Raw genomic sequence first — 25,920 nt, forward strand, 5'->3', positions numbered from 1 at the left:
CATGCCATTTCACCAGCGCATTTGCTCTTTTTCTTCAGGATTGTTTGGCTTCATAAGGATGGTCTGGAAATGATACTTGGGCATTATGAAATCTCCATTAGGGCAAATGATTTCTATGTATTCACCGACACACCCCCAGACTCCAGTATGTAAAACAGGAGATCTGTACTAATTCCAGAACTTTTCTGATCCCCACTTCCTTCTTCATAAATTTACTTCCGGGTGATTGAGAGCATCAGATGGGAAACACCTGATGGAAACTGATGCGCTCTCTAAGGTGAATGAATAAACTGCTGGCTGAATGACATAGGGTTTTTTTTTACCTAGGTACTTATCTGATTTCTGTTATCAAATTATCAGAGCGACGGCCCAATCTTTCCTAATAAGAAAGGAATTGTTTCTTATTAATTATGTTATTACTGAATGCCCCAACACTGGGCTAGGTGCTCATGGAGAACCTCTGCTAGGGCAGTGCAGAAGGGAAATGTAGGGTTGGGACCCCCTCACAGAGTCCCTCACATCCAGGTCACACTGATGTAAGAGGTGGGCTCCCATGGTCTTGGGCAGCTCCGCCCCTGTGGCTTTGCAGGGTACAGCCTCCCTCCCAGTTGCTCTCATGGGTTGGTGTTGAGTGTCTGCAGCTTTTCCAGGTGAATGGTGCAAACTGTCGGTGAATCTACCATTCTGGGGTCTGGAGGATGGTGGCCCTCTTCTCACAGCTCCACTAGGTGGTGCCCCAGTAGGGACTCTGTGAGGGGGTCCCAGCCCTACATTTCCCTTCTGCACTGCCCTAGCAGAGGTTCTCCATGAGAACCTAGCCAGGTGTTGGGACATTCAGTATTAACATAATTAATAAGAAACAATTCCTTTCCTATTTCGCCCTGATAATTTGATAACAGGAATCAGATAAGTACCTAGAAACCAAAACTCATTAAATCCTAGGTGATTTCAGAGAGGCAGTGGCAAGAGAGCGCTCACTCAGGAAATTTTAGAAATGGTTTCAGGAAAGAGATGGCAAATTGGGCCTTGAATGATACGCCAGACTCGGTGGAATGGGGCGGGGGATGGTGGTGGTGGGGATGGTGCTGGTGGCGGTGGTGGGGGTGGTGCTGGTGGCGGTGGCGGCAATGGCATCTTGGAAGGCAGGAACTGAGCAGGGAAAGCAGAAGTGTTTCTAAAGAACTGGCACACGCTAATGATCTTACGTGCCTCAGCCTCGGAGCAGGCTGGTTGCTGCTCAGCACGAGAATCTCCCGCTCCAGCGGCCCCAGAGTGATAGTGGCTGAGTGCAGGTCCCTCGCTGCTGTGAGTTCTGAGATCCATCCCCACCCTCCCTTGCTCTGTTCTCTATCACAGCCAACTACATTTCCCAGGCTCTCCTGACCTCTGCATTTGGGGCAGGTCCAACCAGTGGAGGGAACAGAGAGAGGAAAAGCAAAGCCAAAAAGCTTTGACCCTGGGCAACAATCACCCATTTAAACGTCTAAAATCCTTCATTCTCAATATACTTAATCCAACTTTGAAAATAGCTCTTAAATGAAAAATACTGTGATCTTACCAATTGTATTAGTCTGTTTTTACGCTGCTGATAGACATACCCAAGACTGGGAAGAAAAAGAGGTTTAATTGGACTTAGAATTTCACGTGGCTGGGGAGGCCTCAGAATCATGGCAGAAGGTGAAAGGCACTTCTTACATGGTGGTGGCAAGAGAAAAATGAGGAAGATGCAAAAGCAGAAACCCCTACTAAACCCATCAGATCTCATGAGACTTATTCACTACTGCAAGAACAGTATGGGGGAAGCCGCAGCCATGATTCAAATTATCTCCCACCGGGTACTCCTACAACATGTAGGAATTACGGGAGTACAATTTTAGATGAGATTTGGGTAAGGACACAGAGCCAAACCATATCATTCTGCCCCTGGTCCCTCCAAATCTCATGTGGGGAGATTTCAATCCTCACATTTCAAAACAAATCATACCTTCCCAACAGTTCCCCCAAAGTCTTAACTCATTTCAGCATTAACCCAAAAGTCTAGTCCAAAGCCTCATCTGAGACAAGGCAAGTGCCTTCCACCTATGAGTCTGTAAAATCAAAAGCAAGCTCATTACTTCCTAGATACAATGGGGGTGCAGGTATTGGGCAAATACACCCATTCCAAATGGAGAAATTGGCCAAAACAAAGTGGTTACAGGGCCCATGCAAGTCTGAAATCCAGCAGGGCAATCAAATTTTAAAGCTTCAAAATGATCTCCTTTGACTCTAGGTCTCACATCCAGGTCACACTGATGCAAGACGTGGGCTCCCATGGTCTTGGGCAGCTCCACCCCTGTGGTTTTGCAGTGTACAGCCTCCCTCCCAGCTGCTCTCATGGGCTGGTGTTGAGTATCTGCAGTTTTTTCAGGTGAATGGGGCAAGCTGTCAGTGAATCTACCATTCTGGGGTCTGGAGGATGGTGGCCCTCTTCTCACGCTCCACTAGCTGGTAACTCAGTAAGGACTCTGTGAGGGGATCCCACCCCTACATTTCCCTTCTGGACTACCCTAGCAGAGGTTCTCCATGAGGGCCCCAACCCTGCAGCAAACTTTTGCCTGGGCATCCAGGTGTTTCCATACATCTTCTGAAATCCAGGTGTAGTTTCCCAAACCCAATTCTTGACTTCTTTGTACTTGTAAGCTCAACATCATGTGGAAGCTGTCAAGGCTTGGAGCACCCTCTGAAGCCACAGCCCCAAGTTCTATGTTGGCCCCTTTCAGCCACAGCTGGAGCGGCTAGGACACAGGACACCAAGTCCTTAGGGTGCACACAGCACAAGGACCCTGGGCCTGGCCCATGAAACCACTTTTTCCTCCTGGGCCTCCTGGCCTGTGGTAGGAGAGGCTGTCATGAAGGTCTCTGGCATGGCCTGGAGACATTTTCCCCATGGTCTTGGGGATTAACATTAGGCCTTGCTACTTATGCAAATTTCTACAGCTGGCTTGAGTTTCTCCACAGAAAATGAATTTTTCTTTTCTATCTCATAGTCAGGCTGCAAATTTTCCAAACTTTTATGCTTTGCTTCCCTTACAAAACTGAATGCCTTTAACAGTACCCAAGTTACCTCTTGAATGCTTTGCTCCTTAGAAATTTATTTTGCCAAATACTCTAAATCATCTTTCTCAAGTTCAAATTTCCACAAATCACTAGGGCAGGGGCAAAATGCCACCAGTCTCTTTGCTAAAACATAACAAGAGTCACCTTTACTCCAGTTCCCAACAAGTTTCTCATCTCCATCTGAGAGCACCTCAGCCTGGACCCTATTGTCCATATCGCTATCAGCATTCTGGGCAAAGCCATTCAACAAGTCTCCAGGAAGTTCCAAACTCTCCCACATCTTCCTATCTTCTGAGCCCTCCAAGTCTCTAGGAAGTTCCAAACCTTCCCACATTTTCCTGTCTTCTTCTGAGCCCTCCAAACTGTTCCAACCTCTGCCTGTTACCCAGTTCCAAAGTTGCTTCCACATTTTGAGGTATCTTTTCAGCAATGCCCCACTCTACTGGTACCAATTTACTACATTAGTCCATTTTCATGCTGCTGACAAAGACATACCCGAGACTGGGAAGAAAAAGAAGTTTAATTGGACTTATAATTCCACATGGTTGGGAAGGCCTCAGAATCACGGCAGGAGGTGAAAGCCACTTCTTACATAGCGATGGCAAGAGAAAAATGAGGAAGAAGCAAAAGCAGAAACTCCTACTAAAATCATCAGATCTCATGAGACTTATTCACTACCTCAAGAACAGTATGGGGGAGACCACCCCCATGATTCTACTTATCTCCCCACCAGGTCCCTCCCACAACACATCGGAATTATGGGAGTACAATTCAAGATGAGATTTGGGTGGGGACACAAAGCCAAACCATATCACCAATATTTTTTTTTTAAACTGTATGTAAAAATTTTTTTAAATTGTACTTTAAGTTCTAGGGTACATGTGCACAATGTACAGGTTTGTTACATATGTATACATGTGCCATGTTGGTGTGCTGCACCCATTAACTCATCATTTACATTAGGTATATCTCCAAATGCTATCCCTCCCCCCTCCCCCCACCCCAAGACAGGCCCCGGTGTGTGATGTTCCCCATCCTGTGTCCAAGTGTTCTCACTGTTCAATTCCCACCTATGAGTGAGAACATGTGGCATATCACCAATATTTTAATCAATGTAGTTCCTAATTTCCAATTTCTCTTCAATTTTGCACCACAATCTTGGTTATAAGTCTTCTTTCTAAAGTGCAATTTTGCAAGAAATTATGTTCAGCTTTAACATACAACACTGCTTCCTTTAAAAAAAAAAAAAAAAACCAAAAAATTCAAGAATTTTTACTTTAATATAATTTACTTTAAGCCAAAATTTACCTTTCATTGCAATTCTATTTTGTGCACAAGTCTTACATACATACATTGCATATAAACAGGGATATGTTTGTGTGTGTGAGAGAGAGACACAGAGAGAGAGAGAAAAAAAAAATGCACCTGTGCCTCCTGGGACTTCCTCAGCCTACTTATAATGTATCACTTTGTAGCACCTGTTGGAAAGCTCTGGGCTAGGAAACTCAGGGTCTCACTGGAGAGTGTCCTGCTCAGTGGTTCTATTTGGACAAACCATTCAAATCACCTAAAGTGCTTTCTGAAACCCCATCCCCAGGAGTACTGCCATACCAGTGAAACCAGAATCTCTGCAGGTGGAACTCAGCATTTGTCAAAGCTGCCCAGGTGATTCTAATGGGAGCCGAGTTGAGAACCAATGATCTAGTGAGTGGGACCCCAAACTCAAGTTGCTCTGATGAGCTCTTAAAGAAGGGAAAGAAAGCATGGCCATGGTGTCATTGTCCCCATTTCAATTTAGGGTGGTTGCCGGGAGCAGTGGCTCACGCCTGTAATCCCAGCACTTTGGGAAGCCAAGGCGGGCAGATCACTTGAGGTCAGGAGTTTGAGACCAGCCCAGGCAACACGGTGAAACCCCATCTCCACTAAAAATATAAAAATTAGGCGTGGTGATGGGCGCCTGTAGTCCCAGCTATGTGGGAGGCTGAGGCAGGAGAACAGTTTGAACCCAGGAAGCAGGAGGTTGCAGTGAGCCAAGGCCACTCCACTGCACTCTAGCCTGAGCAAGACTCCGTCTCAAAAAACCAAACCAAAACAATCTATTTAGGGTGGCCTCTGTTCATGTTGTTACCTGAACCCTATTTGCCTGTATCCACCCATATCCTACTGATTCCATTCTACAAGGCCGACCTCATATCACACTTCAGGCAGGAAGCATTTCTTAGCATCTCTAGTGTCTCATGAGCTCTTCTGTCCTGAACCCCTTACATGCAGTATTTTACAGGTTAGCATCTGATTATTCTCCAGTATTTTCATTGGCCTTGTCTTTCTGACTAGGTGTTATGCATCTTGAGGCCAGGAGCATATTTTCTCCTTTTGTATTTACTTAAGATAAAGTCTAGAACATTTTGGACCCAGGGAGTACCTCCCAACTAGATTAATGAAACCAAACATTTAAGCATATTTGCCAAGTATAAAAAGAGGTTATCTCAACTTCAAAAATCTATATGACTCAAAGCAGAGTGGATATAGCAATTACATTCTTCAGTTTATCACTGTGACAAATATCAACAGGTCTTATAAAAGACATAGGGTGATTTCACAGGGAAGGTAGGAGGCGGCAATTGCACAAATATGTAGTGGTTTTAGGTGAACTAATTTGGAAGCTGTATGTGAGAAGAACTGGAAAAAGTTTATCAGGTGGTATAACTTGATTTCCAAGATTGAACTGCTGGTGTAAAATATCTAATACATCCCTATTCTGAGAAAACAGGAAGGGAGAACGTGCAACAAACCACCAGCCAGAGAAGCCCTTATTATAGTGATTTCTAAAGTTCAAGGCCTGCCTCCCCCACTTTATAGTCAAGCTCCACGGAGTCATCTAAAAATACTCTCCCAAATTCTTGCTTTCATAGCCAAAAAGATCAGGTTTCTGAAAAGTGGGCTACATAAAATGCTACAGACACATACACACACACATGCACACACTCCTTATATCTACACACACATGCCCAGGTGGTATTTGTTCAAATACTACAGTGTCGGCGTGATTTTATTTAGTCTGGTTGTTCCTAAGACAAACACACATAACCTTAATTAAATGCACATCTAAATGTAGGGGAACCCATCTTGAAACAATTAGACTCTTCTACGGTAAGAGGTTTGAGGACATTGACCTCAATGTCCTCCCACTTCCTCACATCCACCATGGAAAGAGAACAGCTGGGCAGAGGCACGCCAGGCCTGACTCCATAAACACAGCCTGCAGCTATAACTCTTGACTCTGCTCTATTTTGTTCGTTTCCTACCCAAGACACCACCCTTCCTTTATTCTTTTCCTAAATGAATTCCAGTCATTCAATTGCTTTTACTTTTTTTTTTTAACCCCTCTTTGATCAGTCTTAGAGGAAGAAAATTTCCTGGCATGCATTCTCATCTTTCCCTGAAAGGAAATACTCCAGAAAGAAACTCAAAAGTCTAAGGCATTATCCAACCACCCATCTGGTTATTGACCTTGGGTTACGGAGGATTCTGGAGAACGTCTGTGGAGATGGCTGCCTTTGTTGCCACATTATTGGGACTTTCTAGACTGCCTGGCTCTCTAGGTGGTAAAGGTTGAGTACTTCTCTATTTAAATTGCCATGGAAGCTGAAGAGCCAAGTCAGGTTGTGATGTTCACCAGAAGAATTCTTTCCCCTCTGAATCCAAGTTAATTCACCCCTAAGCAATTTACCCATAAGATATTATCAGCAAAAAAAGAATGTTTTCTCCACAAGAATCACACTGAAACGTTACTTACACAAATCCCAACTGAAGGCCTCCTTTGGGCCTAGAACAATGGGAAAGACCAATACAACAAGATTATACCATCCCTGTCCTTAGGGAGCTTTACTGTACTGTATGGGAATCAAGTCTTTCAGAAAACAAAGGTTTTCTTAGAATGGAGACATTTCTGTTGTTGTTCCTGTTCATCGATATAATAGAATAAAGGCAGGTGTGGTAGTGCATGCCTTATAGTCCCAGCTACTCAGGAGGCTGGGGCAGGAGGATCACTTGAGGCCAAGCATTCAAATCAAGCCTGGGCAATATGGCAAGACCCCATCTGTAAATAAATGGAATAAAATAATTGAATATACCAGGTTCTAAATCAAGATTTCTAGTATTTCAAAGAGAAGAAAAGTCAAAAAGAATGAAGAGAACCAGGGAGAATGGCACAAACCTGGGTGCACAGGTGGACGTTCTGACCTATGGGGAGGGTGGGAGCAGACAGCTCCACCTCCAGAAGAAACAGCAGGGAGAGAGGATGTAGGTAAGTGGGGCAGAGCCAGAGGAAAGCCCTTGAGGGCCAAAATCAAGCCTCTAGACAGACAGGCAACTGTAGATTCCAGGGCAAAATTACCACAAAAGCCCTCTAGAAAATAGAAGGCTAGGAATGGTGGCTCATGCCTGTAATCCCAACACTTTGGGAAGCTGACATGGGAGGATCACTAGGACAAGACAGCAAGATCCCATCATTACAAAAACAAAACAAAACAAAACCAAAATTAGCTGGGTGCAGTGGTCCATGCATGTAGTCTTAGCTAATTGAGAGGCTGAGGCAGGAGGATCGCTTGACCCTGTGAGGTTGAGGCTGCAGTGAGCTGTGACTGCACCACTGCACTCCAGCCTGGGTGACAGAGTGAGACTCTGTCTCACACACATGCATACAAAAAGGTAAATTCAGGAAGAGCTGTGTTATGTGGGCCTTAGTTTTATTATCTGCAAAATGGAGGTGGTGACTCTTATCTAACTGCTATGTATATGTCTACCATGAAGAGAGAATAGAATGAAGTACTGACAGAAGCTACAACTGGAGTGAGCCTTGAAAACATTATGCTAAATGAAAGGAACTGAGACAAGAGGCCACATATTATATGATTACATTTATAAAAAATATCCAGAGTGGGCAAATCCAGAGACAGAATCCAGATTCGTGGTTGCCAGAAGAAGGGGAGGGGAGGTTGTGGAGTTCCTTCTTAATGGGTATGGGGTTTTCTTTGGGTTGATTAGAAAGTTCTAGAACTTAGAAAGTGACAATGGTTGTGCAACATTGTGAATATACTTAATGCCACTACATTGTATGCTTTAAAATGGTTAAAATGGTAAATTTTACGTTATATGCATTTTACCACAATAAAAAGAGAGAGAGAACATAAAATAAGCCTGACCATCTATGCTACATGTAATAAATATCTTATGATCAAAAGCTTCAAATTTGTTAAGGTTATCACAATTGTAGCTAAGCTGCTCATCTAAATTTTCTGTCTTCTCTTTAGTAAGTACTATCTTGGGCAAAATTATCATAAACATTTCTCTCCCCTTTCTCTGGGATGACTTGAAGAGGTTGTCTTGCACAAACATGTGCAAACCTGGACTAGGGAGAGCAGGGACAAAGAAGGGCGAGTAGTGATTCAAAATGGACACCAAAAGCCCCAACATTTACCACCAAACACCTCAGAACAAAAAATAAAGATTCCTGGGCCTCTCCCCAGACCAAGTGATTCAGAGCATCTGGGGTGATTCTGATCAATATGTCATCAATATTTTTAAAAAGCACTCCATGCCTGTATATAATCCCAGCACTTTGAGAGGCCGAGGCAGGCGGATCACGAGATCAGGAGACTGACACCATCCTGGCCAACATGGTGAAACCCCAGCTGTACTAAAAATACAAAAATTAGCCCAGTGTGGTGGTAGGTGCCTGTAGTCCCAGCTACTCAGGAGGCAGAGGCACGAGAATCGCCTGAACCCACGAGGCGGAGGTTGCAGTGAGCCAAGATTGCACCACTGTACTCCAGCCTGGCAGAGTTTGTAGTGAGCCGAGATCACGCCACTGCACCCCAGCCTGGCGACAGAGACTCCATCTCAAAAAAAAAAAAAAGCACTCCATGTGATTCGAATGCAGAAATGCAGAAGCGGCCAAGATTGTGAACCACTAATCTAGGATGAGCAGGGTAGGTGACTGGTTTTATCAAGGGCCCACTGTGGGCTGGGTGCTGTGCCACTCTTTATACAGAGCACCTACAGCTAAGGTGCCCTTCCCAAATCCCCTTAGACCACTGGTCCCCAATCTTTTCGGCACCAGGGACCAGTTTTGTGAAAGACAGTTTTTCCACAGACCAAGTATGGGGGATGGTTTTGGGATGATTCAAGTGTATTACATTTATTGTGTATTTTATTTCTATTATTATTACATTTTAATATATAATGAAATAATTATACAACGTGCTGTAATGTAGAATCTGTGGGAGCCCTGAGCTTTTTTTTCTGGAACTAGACGGTTCCATCTGGGGGTAATAGGAGACACTGACAGATCATCAAACATTAGATTCTCATAAGGAGCTCGCAACCTAGATCCCTGGCATGTGCAGTTCACAATAGGGTTTGTGCTCCAGTGAGAATCTAATGCTGCCGCTGATCTGACAGGAGGCGGAGCTCAGATAGTAATGCGAGCAGTGGGGAGTGGCTGTAAACACAGAGGAAGGTTATGCTTGCACAACCACTGCTCATCTCCCGCTGTGAGCAGTACTGGTCCCGTCTGTGGCCTGGGGGTTGGGGACCCCTTAGACTTTTTCTGGCCATGATCATGGTGTCCCTTAGAGTAGCACTCAATTTTTTCTTTTCTTTTTTTCCTTTTGATACAGAATCTTGCTCTGTTGCCCAGGCTGGAGTGCAGTAGCGCAATCTCAGCTCACCGCAACCTACGCCTCCTAGGTTCAAGTGATTATCCTGCCTCAGCCTCCCAAGTAGCTGGGATTATAAATGCCTGCACCACACCTGGCTAATTTTTCTATTTTTAGTAGAGACAGGGCTTCACTATTTTGGCTAGGCTGGTCTCAAACTCCTGACCTCAAGTGATTCCACCCGCCTCAGCCTCCCAAAGTGCTGGGATTACAGGCGGGAGCCACTGTACCCGGTCAGCGCTCAACCTTTGAGGGAGAGGAGATAAGGGATAGGTACCCTAGGTTCCTCACACCTTGGGTGGAAAAACTCTGAAGCATACTATAAACCTGGGATAAGGAAACCCTTTTTGTAAAAGGCTAGATAAATACTCTGGGCTTTGTGAGCCATGTAGTCTCTGCTATAACTACTCAACTCTGCCTTTGTAATGTGGGAGCAGTCATGGACAATGCCTAAATGAATGGGTGTGGCTGTGTTCCAGTAAAACTTTATTTATAAAATCAGACAGTAGCCAGGCATGGTGGCACATGCCTGTAGTCCCAGTTACTTGGGAGACTGCGACAGGAGGATTGCTTGGGCCCAGGAGTTCAAGTCTAGCTTGGGCAACATAGCCAAACCCTGCTCTAGGTCTAAACAGATTCCCAGAATCCTCTTCAAGAAAGAGTGACAAAGTTGGAACCTGTCAATAACACACCTTAAAAATACAGGTTTCTTCCTTTCTCATGCTTCCTGGGATCAATGGCTACAGAAATTACTTGCATTGTATGTATGTATACATCCCTAAATAATATATACTACTGCTTTGTGTGTTTCACAGTAATTACACAATAACCGTCATTTGACATGTTAAAAAAAAGATATGAAACTACTTGCACTTAAATCCTTGTCTCAGAGCCTGCTTCTGAGGGCATCCAACCTACATTATTATTTCATTTTATACTCATAACTACTCTAACAGTTAACTAATACCATCTCCATTTTAGAGTAAGGAAACTGAGGTTCAAGGATTACACAAGTCATAAGTGATAGAGTTCTTGTGAGACGTCTATCTGGCTCCAAAGTCAGTGCTCTCTCCACAACACTGCCAACATCAGAGTGGATATAAACAAATACATGCACATGCACAAACACACACAAATACTAATCAAGTGTGTAGCTTTAATTACGGCAAGCAAGAGTACTACACACAGCAAACCACAAAGCAAAATCATACTACTCACGTACTTACTGATCTATGCTAAGGAAGATCAAATAAATAAACAAGTAGTTTAAGATAAATAAACAGTAAGGTTTGAGGGTCATAGGAAAATACTTTTTTCTCTTTTATGCTATTTCTTATCGAAGACAGAATTCATGTCTCACCTACAACTGGTTGCAATCTTGGGAGGTAAAACCTTTGCTAATACCTGGAAACATGTATACCCATTCGAGGTAAAGCTCCATGTGTGACTTGGAATTTGGAGAGAAAGGAACTAGATTAAAATATCTTCTCACATATTTCAAAAGCGGGAGCACATGTGAAATTCCCCTGCGGATACTAAGGATTCCAGAGAACATCCCCAAAAACCCATAACTGGCATATCTGCAAACCAGTGTTTCAGCTTACGCGGTCTTGCCCTCGCTGTCGTGTTTGGTGGCGCTGGCCCCCTTCTTGCCGAGCAATGAGGCCACCTTCTCCGCATCTCCATTCTCCACGGCCTGCAGCAGCCTGTCATCATTCTTGTTCCACTCATTGGTCTATAGAGAAAGAGAAGAAACAGAGGTTGTGAACAACATTGACCACAGCTGCACTGACCAGCAGGGCTGCGGTCCTCGCAGCCCCCACCCTCCCATCACTCAAATCAAAACCTGCTCCCAAAGGAGCATGTTTTAAAATACCTTCCCCTTCACCATGGAGACACCCAAGAAGGCCGCTTTCCCAAAAGAAAACATAAATAGTGCAATGAAATCACAGCTAGTCACCAAAGTCTGAGATAAAAGTTACTTCTTTTAACTAACACTAGGAATATGAAGCAACTTAAAAAGACCTCAAGGCCAGTTTACACATTAGCTAATTTCTAGCTGAACTAGACAGCTGCTCCTCAGCACATTGGCCTTTGACCTCATCCACAGCTCACTCTGTTCACCGTGTTACAGAACCAAACCAGCAGCTCAAGGTTACCCGAGGTTTACAGACACACGATTTTTCATCAGCTTTTATTGCCTTCTTTCTGGTCTGTTTACTAGGCCCTGAATTTTCAGCTGGATACTGATTTTAAGTAGTTGTCCAGGCTACCGACTCAACAAAGTCTCACCAGAAACAAAACTTCTTCCTGAGCAAGCTATTAAACATCAAAGAGCTTTGAGCAAAGCCTCAATCACTGTCAATGCCAAACCCCAACTGAATAATTCTGCAAACCACAGTAACAGTAAGGCACTCATATATGCAAAACTGGTTTCTACACTTAGGAGGGAAAGAGATGATTTCTATACAAGAGCAAATGGGCCCTCAATATAAGACTAAGAAAGACTTTAATAAAAGGCAGCAGTGAGCCATTGGAGGTTTGGGAGCAGAGGAGGGAGAGAATTATAGAACCAGTGACTGAAGAGTCATTGGGAGGTGTCGAAGCACATGGGATTAATGAGGGAGAGAGGGGGAGGAAGGAAAGATGCTGGGCACATCAAAGCCCCTGGGCACTTTGCGAGCCCGGGCTGATTTCCAGTCATCTCCTGCACCAGGCCCCTGAGCTAAGCCCACTTTCTGAGCCCTTCAGCTGTGGACACCACATCCTGAGAGAGACTCCTTTTCCCTTCCCAAAGCTTTCTATAGACTCTGCTTCCTTGCGGCCTCTGAAGAAATGAACCTCCAGGTATTTCGTATTAATGGCTTTACGATGGACCCCTACAAGGAAGCAGACAGAGGAGATAATGAAGATTCAAAAGCAAAAAAGAAGAAATTTTATACGATGACAGTCTTCCATGGCCCCGGGAGTATGTTCCCAATCTCTGTACTGATGGAAATGAGGAAACTCAACAGGTCTTTGTCCATCAAATGTCTCAGTCACCCTCCCAACCCTAGCCCATATGTACAGCCTTAAACAAAGCCACAAGCCAGGGAGGGATAAAAGAGATGTGTCCAGAATTTGCATCTCTGAACATCTCAGGACTGAACCATTCCCAGTTTTTAGGACTCCGTCCTCCCCTACAGCCAACACTGAGTGCAAATGCACAGTAAGAACGAAGCAGGTTTGAACAAAAATCAGCAGCTTGTTCTCTGGGCTGCGTGAACTTGAAGTCCAGAAGTCCGGATTGACACATGTTGTGTGATCTGATGTCACCCATAAATCGTTCTGTGCCTCAGTTTCCCCAGGCTTTGGACTGTACGTCCTCTGTGATTCCGCCAAAGCTCAAAATTCTTATTACATAAAATTCCCCAAATTCTGCTAGGGATGATTCTAGAACAGTACTGTCTACCATCATGGAAATGTTCTCTATCTGAGCTTTCAAATACTATAGCCACAAAGCCAGTGATTCTTAACCAGGATTTGTTTTGCGCCTGTGGGTCATTTGGCAATCTCTGGAAACATTTTGGTTGTTATGTCTATAGAGTGTTACTGGCATTGAGTAGGTGGAGACCAGGTGTGCTGCTGAACATCCTACAATGCACAAATGCACCAGACAGTCCTCCTACTCCCACCAAGAATAATCTGGCCCAAAATGTCAATACTGCATGAGCCACTTGTGGCTACTGAGCACTGGAAATGTGGTTAGTGCTACTGAAGAAGTGAACTTTTAACTTTGAGACTTCACATGCCGTTAGCCAGGGGCTACCATGTAGACCAGTGCAGCTCTCCTTGACGATGATGACTCTCTTCATATGTTTAACAAAGTAAGAATGCGTCTGGACCAACATCAGCCACGCTCCTACTACAGCAATTTACTCACAAAGAAGACATGAGATGTTGTCTTTAGTTACCAATCAAGCTTCCTGTTGAAGGGAAACACAAGAAATATGGCAATCCTCACAGCATCATTTTTTAGTGGAATAGAAAGCGTAACTTAACAACTGTACAAACAACTGCAGCAAATGATCAAGCCCCAAGAAACACAGTGCAGCTTATTTCCCCCAGAGGGCATTTTATAAGCAAAGAAAAAAGGGAGGGAAAGTTTACTGAAGAACATTTAGGACCAACGATCCCTACCTATAGAATCCCAAAAGAGAAAAGTATTGTTTTTCAAAATCCTTTTCTAACTTGAACTGAACAAATTAAAACTGGACTGGGAAGATCAAAAGGATATGAAATCTCAGAGGACAGGACTGAAAGTACTCAAGCAAAGGAACTGCTACATGAAAGGATTTTCCTTTTCAACATTGCTAAAGCACTCTACTCTTAAGTAGAGAAAAATCCGATTGCAGGGGTTTCCTAAAATTAGTTCTACGTGGATCTTTAGGGAGTTCAATTTCTATACGACATGGCAGGAGAGATCCTCCCTATCCTGCTCTTTGGAAGACAAGGTCAATGCCACATTCCTAGAGGTCTGAAATGCCTCTCTTCTATTTAGAACCTCTCCTCAGTGCAAGCCAGAATTTACTTTCCTCTTGGAGCAGATGAAGAGAACATGGTTACACAAGCAAATCTTCAATAAATAATCCACAACATCATTCAAGAAGTGCGGCAGATGGGGTTCACAGTAAGCAGAGCTAGGCTGGGAAAAGAGGAGAGAAGGTAAGAGTTTTACTTTTGCTGGGCGTGGTAGCTCATAACTGTAATCCCACCTACTGGGGAGGCCAAAGCAGAAGGATTGCTTGAGGAGTTCAAGACCACTCTGGGCAACACAGTGAAATGCCATCTCAAAAAATAAAAAATTTTAAAAAGAGTTTTGCTCTTAAAATTCTTACAAGCATGCTAAAAATAGAGGCCAAGTAGGGTCCCAATTAAACCTCTGATCCAGGAATCTGGATTCTTATCAGTAGCAGAGTTGTCTAGTCCTGGGCCAGGCCACTCATCATACTTGCAATTAGCTCTGACGTGCACAACTGGCCATACCATGCTCCTTCCAGAAGCACAGTGCTCAAGATGTCCTCACTTTTCCTTCCTAAACTTGCCCACGGAGATATTTCCTACATCCTCTCATCCTCTCCTATAAAACTATTCTATCCAGTGCCATACTCTCTTTTTTTTCTTTTGAGATGGAGTCTCACTTTGTTGCCCAGGCTGGAGTGCAGTGGTGTGATCTCGACTCACTGCAACCTCCACTTCCCGAGTTCAAGCGACTCTCCTATTTCTCCTGGGTAGCTGGGATTACAGGTATCTGCCACCATGCCCGGTTAATTTTTTTTTTTTTTTTTTTTTGAGATGGAGTCTCTCGCTCTGTCACCAGGCTGGAGTGCAGTGGCGCAATCTCAGCTCACTGCAACCTCCACTTCCTGGATTCGAGTGATTCTCCTGCCTCAGCCTCCCGAATAGCTGGGACTACAGGCGCCCACCACCACACCCTGCTAATTTTTGTATTTTTAGTAGAGATGGGGTTTTATCATGTTGGCCAGGATGGTCTCAATCTCTTGACCTTGTGATCTGCCCACCTTGGCCTCCCAAAGTGCTGGGATTACAGGCGTGAGCCACAACACCTGGCCCAATTGTCGTATTTTTAGTAGGGATGGGTTTTCACCATGTTGGCCAGGCTGGTCTGGAACTCCTGACCTCAAGTGATCCTCCTGCCTTGGCCTCCCAAAGTGCTGGGATTACAGGCATGTGAGCCAACATGCCCGGCTCCAGTGCCATTTTCTATACCAAAATTCCCATAGCCAATCACAACATGAGACAAAATAGATGTTCAATAAGCACTTTGAGTCATTCTTTGGAATCCAGAAGCAAATCCTCTCCCCTACCCCCACCCCCAAGCATCAAAAGAAATCTCAAAAAGTCACTTTGGTCAATCTACTGTCCAAAGTAGAGCTGGTCAAGTAAATAGGTGAAGTTTGAAATGTTATCATAACATCCCAAAGTAATTCATTCATGCTCTAGAATCAAGGAAGGCTTTTGGAGACCACCATCAAACTAACAATATTACCTCTCACCACTTTCAGTGAAAATCCTCTCCTCTAACTAGCATGCCCTCCATATGACAGGACTGACTCTGCCTCCACACTGGGCTTCTGGTCCTCTTATAGTTCTCAACTCTATGAAACCTATATAGTTTATTGGTTAATCTAACATGTTAAAAAAATAAAATCAAAACATAGAAAACATCAGATGCACCATCTTTAATAAAGTTAAATGTCTTACGAAACTTTTATTTGTTGCATGTATGTGTATGCTGACTGATGATGTAAAATATATTTCTTGGAGGGGCACGGTGGCTCATGCCTGCCATCCCAGCTGCTTGGGAGTCTGAGGCAGGATAACTGCTTGAACCCGGGAGGTGGAGGTTGCAGTGAACCAAGATTGCGCCACTGCACTCCAGCCTGGGTGACAAAGAGAGACCTTGTCTCAAAAAAAAAAAAAAGAAAGAAAAGAAAAGATATATATATATATGTAAGAAATATGCATATTTCTTGCTGGAGGATCACGAGAGAAAACACTGGCAGCCACTGCTTCAGAATGCTCTGTTATCCCATCCGCCTACGCAAAGGCGTATTTCTAAAGCCTAGCTCAAGCACTGCAGGCTTTCTCCACCCTTTCCTGGTGACCTCTCTCGGTTTCTCTACTCCATTGCGTCCCTGGGGGCCACCCACTGGCTCATCTCAACCGAAGCCCACAGTCTAGACTTGATGAAATATTGCATCCTGGTTTTTGTTCGAGAGCTTACAGTTTGTCTCCTGTCTTTTGCTCCCTGAAGGCCCTGAGAACAGGCTTCATTTCTTACCCCCATGGTGGCTGGTAAATGGTCAGTATTTGCTGCTGATTTTAGCAGGAGGTTGATTGACCTAAATCTCTCTTGACTTAGCAAATATTTGTTTTTTCATTTACAAAAGTTTCATTCTTTTGCAAACAACTATTGAATCGTATTTCAGATTTTTTTATAGGCTAAATAAATCCAACTCCCTTAACTTTTTTAACAAAAGGCCAATTTTCCGAGATTTTAATCATGTGAACGCTTTCTTCAAATCTCTTCCCAACGAAGGAGCCCAGCCTTATAAATTCAATTGGGGTGAAGGCGGTGTCCCCCAGTCACAAGAATCAACTGGGTGCTTGTTAAATCTGCAGACTCTCAGGCCCCATCTGGCAGGTTCTGACCCCAGGAGTCTGGGGTGGAGCCCTGGAATCACTTAGGTTCAATGAGTGCATCCTTTGATTTTTATCTAGCTTGAGGACAACTGGAACCTATGCTGAGGCTAACAAGAGAATTTACTTGAAAGAATTTTCTTCTTCCACAAGGCATTAAGGAAGAGAAGAACTTGGGAAGAGAAGAACTCTTCGCTATTTTCTTGTAGAACTAGGTATTTTGTTGCCCACAAAAGCTGAGTAAATATTGGTCTTTCCCCAACCTGCGTATAAGACATGTATTCGAATGTCAATGAAAGCATTGCTCATAACAGGCAAGAATTACAAGTAACCCAAATTTCCAATAACAGATGATGGATAAATAAATTATCACATAATCAAGCTATAGAATACCACACAGCAATGAAAATGAACAAACTACAACTACATACAACAACACAGATGGGTATTAAAAGCAGTATTGGTGAAAGAAGCAAGACACACACAAGAAAACCCACAATAGTATGACTGCATGCACACGAAGATGGAAACAGGAAACATGGAATCATAGTGTTTAGGGATGTATACACTGATGATAAAATTATAGGCTGGGTGAGGTGGCTGATGCCTGTAATCCCAACACTTTGGGAGGCCGAGGTGAGCAGATCACTTGAGGTCAGGAGTTCGAGACCAGCCTGGCCAACATGGTGAAACCCCGTCTCTACTAAAAATACAAAAAAATTTGCCAGGCATGGTGGCAGACACCTATAATCCCAGCTTCTCGGGAGGCTGAGGCAGGAGAATCACTTGAACCCAGGAGGCACAGGTTGTAGTAAGCACTGCAGCCTGGGCAACAAGAGCGAGACTCCATTTCAAATTAAAAAAAAAAAAAAAAATTATGGCCAGGCGCGGTGGCTCACACTTGTTAATCCCAGCACTTTGGGAGGCTGACGCAGGCAGATCACCTGAGGTCGGGAGTTCGAGACCAGCCTAACATGGAGAAACCCTGTCTCTACTAAAAATACAAAATTAGCCGGGCCTGGTGGCGTATGCCTGTAATCCCAGCTACTGGGGATGCTGAGGCAGGAGAATCACTTGAACCTGGGAGGCGAAGGTTGTGGTGAGCTGAGATCATGCCATTGCACTCCAACCTAGGCAACAAGAGCAAAACTCCCATCTCAAAAAAAAAAAAAAAAAAAATTATAAAGCAAAGTCAGTATAAGGTCACTATAAAAGTAAGGGTCATGATTAGGGCTGAAGGTGTGGCATCCTATCAGGAAGGGACACCTGGGACCATTCTGGGACTTGCTCTGTTTTAGGGTCTGATTAGCAGCTCCTCAGAGGCTCACTTTAAAACTACTTGTTAGACTGTACATCATTTTGTGTACTTTCTCCAAATGTAATTTATATCTTTTATTTCCTTCTCCTTCCCTCACCATCCCCCTTCAGGCATACAAAACACATACACACAGAATTTAGAAAGAAGTCCTGTGGTTCAGGTTTTGGTCAAGTCAACACCAGGTCAAACGCCTTCGAACAGTTCAGTCTCATTTGCTGTTTCCTCATCTCTTAAAAAAAAAGGCAGAGTGGTGCCAAAATCTGATTCTTAATTTTTTGGAGGCCCATGGACCACCTGGAGAATCTGGTAAAGTTGCAGACTTTCCTCAGAATAATGCACATCCACACAAACACTTGCATTTGATTTCTGGCTTAAATATCTACCCCCACCCAGTCCACCCCTAATCCCAAGTTTAAAATTCCTAGTGTAGAAAAGAAGAGACAGATTTCAGAGTTCGGTGCTATTGAGTTGAAATTCCAGTTCCATCACTTCTAGGTGGTCATCAGTGTCCCTGGGCCTCCCTGTCCTTATCTATAAATGGCAGGAAATCCTACCTACTTATAAATTATCCTGAGAATTAGACGAAACATACATAAACAGCCTGGCACATAGTAGGTACCTAAAATGGTGATTCTTCTGGAATTTGATGAGCTGCACTGTTCCTTCTTGACTAATGCTCTATGAATATTTTAATATTTACAATTCAGGACCGATAGTCCAATACCCTTTTAGAGGCTGATAACACCTTAATGCAAATTTTCTACTAGGCTCCTTCAAAATTATATTTTAAAGGGCTCTAGAGAAACATTCACGGACATGAAATTAACGATTTTATTGAATATGGCTCACTTTTCCAAGAGACTGTTTAAACAGACACGATTTCAACAGAGCACATTAGGCCATATTTGCAAGTTCAGGAAGCCATATGTTATGCTCCAGAGACATGTGTAATGTGTCAGCTATGAGGGGCAGCATGTGGGAAAGAGCCCTTACCCTCAATGTGGGCTCCAAACATTCCTGCTAATATATCACAAATGATATTGGCTGGCCGGTAAGTGTCCTATTCATCAAATCATTTCCAAATGACACTGACTCGCTTTAAGGTTTTCTCTTGAAGCTTGGCCTTTTTGAAGCCTTGCCTGCCTCCATCTAGAATAGCAAACATCATGTCAACCGGGTGATGAACGCTGGGGATTTGGCAACCAGCAGTGTCTGCCCTTGGCCAGACATGGCATCACCTTCTTTTATTTTGGTTTAATCATTGGGACCTGAAAAACCAGTGGAACTCAGTGGTCACAGACATTTGGCTAGTCAAGAGATTTTGAGTTTTCAAATATATCAACTCAATCAAAATAATCCAGTGGCACGGAAGAAGCCAGGAAGAGAGTTTCTTTGACTTTCTTGAGAAAAGATGCAAAAACCCTAACCATCACCAATTAGAACGCTCTTGTTCTGTGGCTCTGCTTGGGCAGCCATCTGGAGGAATCTATTTGAGATTATCTTGAGAAAAGCTGCACTTCTTGCTCCAGTTTTCGGTAAGCAGACTGTTTTGCCAATATAATCAGCAAGGCTAAGACGAAAGACAAAGTAAACTGTTTTCACTGGGAAGGTTTCAGATTCATATTGTCCAGGAAAAAAAATTGCACACACCTCATCGTTTTAAGAAAGAGTACAAGAAACAGGCAAGCTTCAGTCTCAAATAATATTTTCCCCGGTTGACTATATCCACCAGTACTTATAGATATGTATCTACTAGGTGCAGGGTAATAGAGAAGATTCTATAGCTGTTACACAGATAAGTGAGATCTAATCCCTATCATTCATTCATATATTCAACAAATAAGTGTGTTTTACATGCAGTATAGCCTTTCCCAAATTTTCTTTTTTTTTTTTAAATTTTTATTTTTTTAATTTGTAGAGACGGAGTCCGCCTAGGTTGCCCAGGCTGGTCTTGAACTCCTGAGCTCAAGGGATCCTCCCACCTCAGCCTTCCAAAGTGCTGGATTATAGGCATGAGGCTCCCAAATTTTCTATATAGTTGTGGAGATAAAATACAGTAATACCAGAAATATGCCAACAATGCAAAATAGGATATTAGAAGTGGCAACGTGAGCAAAATGGTGAATTGACACACTAGAAGGGAAAGACAACTTACAGCTGGGCAAGCAGGGGGTTTCCTGACTGGACTGTGAACCAGTCCTTGCAAGGAGTAATATTTAAATTAAAGGAGAGAAGAAAAGACACAAGGATCAAAACATACGAGATGTATTTAGTAGAGAGCGTAAATAACAAGTTGATACAAGCAAAACCTTACAACCAAAAAATTACCAATACAACATGGCAAACACCTAGTCAGCAGTTTCATAAAAGAGCGTTCCAGATAATGTTCGTTACTTCAGACCAATACCTGATAAGTTTATCTAAAATGTCTTTTCCCTTTCCTTATATTTTTGCTTAAGATTATTCACAAATGCAGGTTACACTGTCCCTGCTGTTCACCCTGAAATCCATCACCCTCCCTAAATGAAGTGTGTCAGCGCTTCCTGAAGTCTTTTCCACATAAATGCTGAGTGCTGTGGCATGGACATAATACATAAACACCTCCATCCAGAAACAGGCTGGTCCCTCTGCCCTACCCACCTTAGCAAGCTCCTCCTCCTCATTGCTTTCCTTTTCCCCAGCCCTTTGTGGCCACCAGGACCAGGTTAGTTCTCCTTGCTGGGGTCCCCCATGCTCTCTTCCATAGGCCTTGGCATGGTTGTAATTAAATAGTATTTCTAAAGTATCTGTAAAGGTCTGTTGACCATCTACTGGACTAGACTTCCAGGGCATGGGCAATGGCCAGCATCTGTCTTGTTCACCACTCAGCCCCAAGCCCCTTGCCCACTGCACACTGGATGGTAGGGGCTCAGCAGAGCTGTGCATGGAAAGGCTTTGTTTTTCTTATTTCTACCTTGGGAGCTACTATTAATTAACCTCGTTAAGAATTTTAAATTATTAAATAATTTTAAAGACCCACCATGTCACAAGAAGCCAAAGCACAGTCTCATGGGGGCAGAGACAGGTCTAAAATAGGTGAAGCCAATTTTTTCCTTCATGGAGAAAAATTATTCCATCCAATTCTATTGGTTTCAACTACTCATTTACTTATATTCATTATTTACAGAGTGAGAGAGTATGTGTACTATGTACTTCTTGTGTACTATGTACTTCTTATGTACTATGTGAAGTGCTTGGCATAAAAAGATTGATAGGAATATTGTTCCTCAAGGAGCCTTCAGACTTCTGAGAACAGAAACATACCCAATAGCTACTTATGTCATTGTTTATCAGTGCTAGAGTAATGCTGTGGACTCATTCCTATGAATGCCCAAAGGGGATACCATTACTACTAAAATTAAAATGTACAGTGCGAGGAGCTGTACTATATTACAATTTAACCTTTACAATAACCCTATGAGGTAGGTACTATTATTAGCCCTTTATAGATAAGGAAAATAAGGCACAAAGAAGTTAAAAAACATATGCAGTCACTCCATTTACAACACAGTTGGTTCTCTCCAGAGGAGAAGCCAAAGCAATTCAATGGAAGATAAAGGAGGGAACTGTATTAGCTGGTTTTCACGCTGCTGATAAAGACATACCTGAGACTGGGAAGAAAAAGAGGTTTAATTGGATTTACAGTTCCACACGGCTGGGGAGGCCTCAGAATCATGGGAGGAGGCAAAAGGCACTTCTTACATGGCGGTGGGAAGAGAAAAATGAGGAAGAAGCAAAAGCAGAAACCCCTGAGAAGCCCATTAGATCTCGTGAGACTTATTTACTATCATGAGAATAGCACAGGAAAGACCAGCCCCCATGATTCAATTACCTCTCCCTGGGTCCCTCCAACAACACGTGAGAATTCTAGGATTTACAATTCAAGTTGAGATTTGGGTGGGGACACAGCCAAACCATATCAGGACATTTTTAGGATGTTTAAACTTTTTAGGAGGGTTTAAATGTGTTTATAGACTGGGGCAAGCAAAGGAGTCAGTGGAGACAGAGACAGCATGAAAGGTATAAGGATTGGGAGGCTGAGGCAGGCAGATGACTTGAGGTCAGGAGTTCAAGACCAGCCTGGCCAACATGGTGAAACTCCATCTCTACTAAAAATACAAAAATTAGCTGGGTGTGGTGGTACGCCGTGTAATCCCGGCTACTCGGGAGGCTGAGGCAGGAGAATCGCTTGAACCCAGGAGGCAGAAGTTGCAGTGAGCCAAGATCACACCACTGCACTCCAGCCTAGGCTACAGAGCGAGACTCTGTCTCCGTAAAAAGAAAAAAAGAAAAAAAAAAGGGGGGGGTAGTATAAGTGGGGGAGGTGTGATGAAAGGGGCTGGGAGGTGGCAGAATTGAGGATTCAACCCAGGCAGAAGGCTGATCTTTGTGAATTGGGGTCGTATTCTGCCTCTGAAATAGTAAAGAGGAAGAGGAGGATGAGCAGAGATGCAGTGGCAGGGAAGAAGTCACCGTTTGTGTTTTATGGCTTCTACCCTTTCTTGGGGAAATGGGAGACAGAGTAAGCAGGGTCAGTGGTGGGCAAAGAAGCCCCACACGTGGTAATGCTTCAATAGCTCCCAGGGGGAAGTGAGTAAGGAAACCTGCCTAAAACAAATAAAAGGGTTTTTGAACAGCTCCAAAGGTCCAGTTGGGAGCAGCAATTGTAACTCCATAGAGAAATCATTTGGTAAGGTCACATGATTTTTCACTGTGACCTTACCGGGGGCATCCGGTAGGATGGGGGAAAGGGGCAGTTGGCTTGATCCATCATGGGAGACTGAAAAGACAGGAATAAAGCAGAGATTCCAGGGTGAAAGGGTGAGAAGGGGCAGTCAGAGAGTACCTGCAATGACTATGGGACTGGAGACAGGTAAGGATAAGATCCAGGGACTGATCCTATAGATCAGAGGCAGGGTGTTGGACGGGTCATTGATGTAAATGTTAGAGTTCCCAGAATGATGGCAGAAAGGAAAGATCCTGGTGAAATATTAGGGAGCCACTTATATGTCCCTAAAATACAGTGAAAAACATGAGATGAGGGTGGCCCAGCATAACCAAGAGCAGCAAATGTCAAATGAAAAAGGAGCAATGAGATTGTACAGCAAATGAGTCAAGTCTTACGACAAAGTGGCTTCTTGTGATTTGCTGAATTTTGAGAATATGTGCTAGTCCCTTCCAGGTGCCATAAATAATTTATTTCATTTAAATCACCATAACCACCTGTACTGTGTTGAACAGTATCCCCAGAAAATGCACATTTTCCCAGAACCACAGAATGTAACCTTATTGGATAATAGGGTCTTTGCAAACACCATCAAGTTAAGATGAGGTCATATTGGTTTAAGTTGGATCGAACATCCAATGATTGGTGTCCTTGTAAGGAGAGAGAGACTCAAAGGCATAGAGGAGACACAGGATGAAGGCTATGTGATAATGGAGGCAGAGACTGGAGTTATGCTGCCATTAACCAAGGAACATCAAAGATTGCCAGCAACCACCAGGAGCTAGAAGCAGCAAGGGATTCTTCCCTAGAACTTTGGGAGGGAGCATGGCCTTGCCAATGCCTTGATTTTCGAGAATCATTTCTGTTGAGAGAATATATTTCTGTTGTTTCAAGCCACCCAGTTTGTGGTCATTTGTTACAGCGGTCACAGGAAACTGATAGACCATCCTGAAGCAGATATTGTTATCTTCATGTTACTGATGAGAAAACGGAGGCACAGATATATAAGCATCTTGCCTAAAGTTAAAGTCAGAGAGTGGAAGACCTGGAATTCAAACCCTCACTCCAATGCTCTCATCACTGCCCTTTCCTGCCTCCCGCATATGCCCATCACATGGAGGAAGACTTCCAAAAAACCAAGCCAATTGGAAGAGAACGGCAGATCACAGCAAAGTGGTCACTGGGGCCGAGGGAGAGACCTCAGTCTGCTGGTATCAAGAGGGGGAACTCTGAGGTCTGAATAAGTACCTTTTAACCACAGGAACCACACCTAAAGAAAACTCAGTATTAAATATAAAATTTGCAGTTACGCAAAAGCATTTAAAACAAGATTATTTGCTTTATAAACATGTTCATAAGACTTCTGTGAATAGCAAGCTTTTGTGAAAAAAAAATATATATAGGATTTGACTTACTCAAACATTCATTCATTGCTTAAAGGGCGTGTAACAATGAATATCTTACAGTCTGAGCAAGGCTTCCTTGCCCACAGACAGGACACTTGGAGACAGGTCTGGCTATAATCCAAGGACACTCCAAAAGTATTCCTGGCATGTGTCTGAGCATCATAAGCAGCCACAACTCCTCAGCTTTGCCCTTCACCCAAGTGATACATTACACATTTCATATGAAGTATCCAGACAAAATGATTTCATCCACAAAGTCTGCTTAAGTGCACTTTAAGTGTCTAAATAGTCAGAGTCGAGGACCAAAGCAATCTCCTGTCCTGATCATGCCCTTTACAGATGTTAAAAAATTAACAAAGGGCAAAGAGATAGCTAAAGAAATTCACACGCCATGGAAACAATCCTTCAAGTTATAAATTCTATGTGAGTGCTGATTAATCTGTATTTTCTGCACACCCCTCCCCCTCCACACACAAACACACACACACACCCTTTTGGAACTAGTTAGTTCAACATGTGAAAGAAGGGATCATCTATGGAGCTGGGCTCCACCCCAGGTCCAGGGTATCTCAATTGCCTATGACTAGTTTTCTTGTTTGAGTACTAAGAAAAAAATTGGGGACCCCAAGGTTAGGAGTCCATGGCAGCTTCCCATACTTGGTGTCAGCTAACTCTACGCACATGTAAGTCCTAAGTGACTGTGGGGGTTTAATAGTGTCCCCCAAACATTCATGTCGACCTCAAGCCTCAGAATGCAATCTTAATTGGAAATAGGGTCTTTACAGATGTAACTGGTTAAGGATCTAGGGATTAAATTATTCTAGACTCGGGATAAACCCTAAATCTGACAACTGGTATCCTTAGAAATGGAATAGAGGAGGCAGAGACATGAGGAAGAAGGCGATGTAAAGGTGGAGGCAGAGGTTAGAGTGGTGTGCCTACAAGGAACCAAGGATTGCTGGCAACCACCAGAACCAGGAGACAGGCATGGAACAGTTTTTCCCTTCAGAATGTCCAAAATGAACCAACCCTGCTGATGTCTTAATTTTGGACTTCTGGCTTCTTGAACTGCGAGAGGAATCTGTTGTTTAAGCCACAGCTGGTGGTAATCTGCTATGGCAGCCCTAAGAAACCGATGTGGCGACACATGGAAGGGGCTTGCTCAACCAGCACAAACAGCCCCAGAGGACTCCATCCCTACTGATTGCAGTTTGACAGCAGCCTTCTGCAGGAACCACACTCTACGTTGATTTGTTTCCTGTTTGTTCACAATCACCGGGCGGTGTGTTGGGTATAGACACTAAAAACAGCAGGCCAGATGTGGTGGCTCATGCCTGTAATCGGGCACTTTGGGAGGCCGAGGCGGGTGGATCATAAGATCAGGAGTTCAAGAATAGCCTGGCCAAGATGGTG

General features: G+C 43.6%; 1 protein-coding gene across 15 annotated transcripts in view; it reads right to left on the bottom strand.

Annotated features, from left to right (window-relative positions):
- LOC105473053 (retinoic acid induced 14) overlaps window positions 1-25,920 on the bottom strand; it is a 175,898-nt gene that overhangs the window by 62,811 nt on the left and 87,167 nt on the right. For 12 of the 15 annotated variants that reach the window (XM_011726643.2, XM_011726633.2, XM_011726634.3 and 9 more), the window contains one exon: window positions 11,420-11,550. In XM_011726643.2, coding sequence (XP_011724945.2) covers window positions 11,420-11,550 — 131 coding nt within the window. Of the gene's footprint in view, window positions 1-11,403; window positions 11,551-11,691; window positions 11,784-25,920 lie in introns of those variants that run through there. The other 3 variants (XM_011726639.3, XM_011726641.3, XM_011726630.3) reach the window with 3 other exon arrangements.

Source organism: Macaca nemestrina, chromosome 6 (assembly GCF_043159975.1).
Source record: "Macaca nemestrina isolate mMacNem1 chromosome 6, mMacNem.hap1, whole genome shotgun sequence".
Classification (NCBI taxonomy): domain Eukaryota; kingdom Metazoa; phylum Chordata; class Mammalia; order Primates; family Cercopithecidae; genus Macaca; species Macaca nemestrina.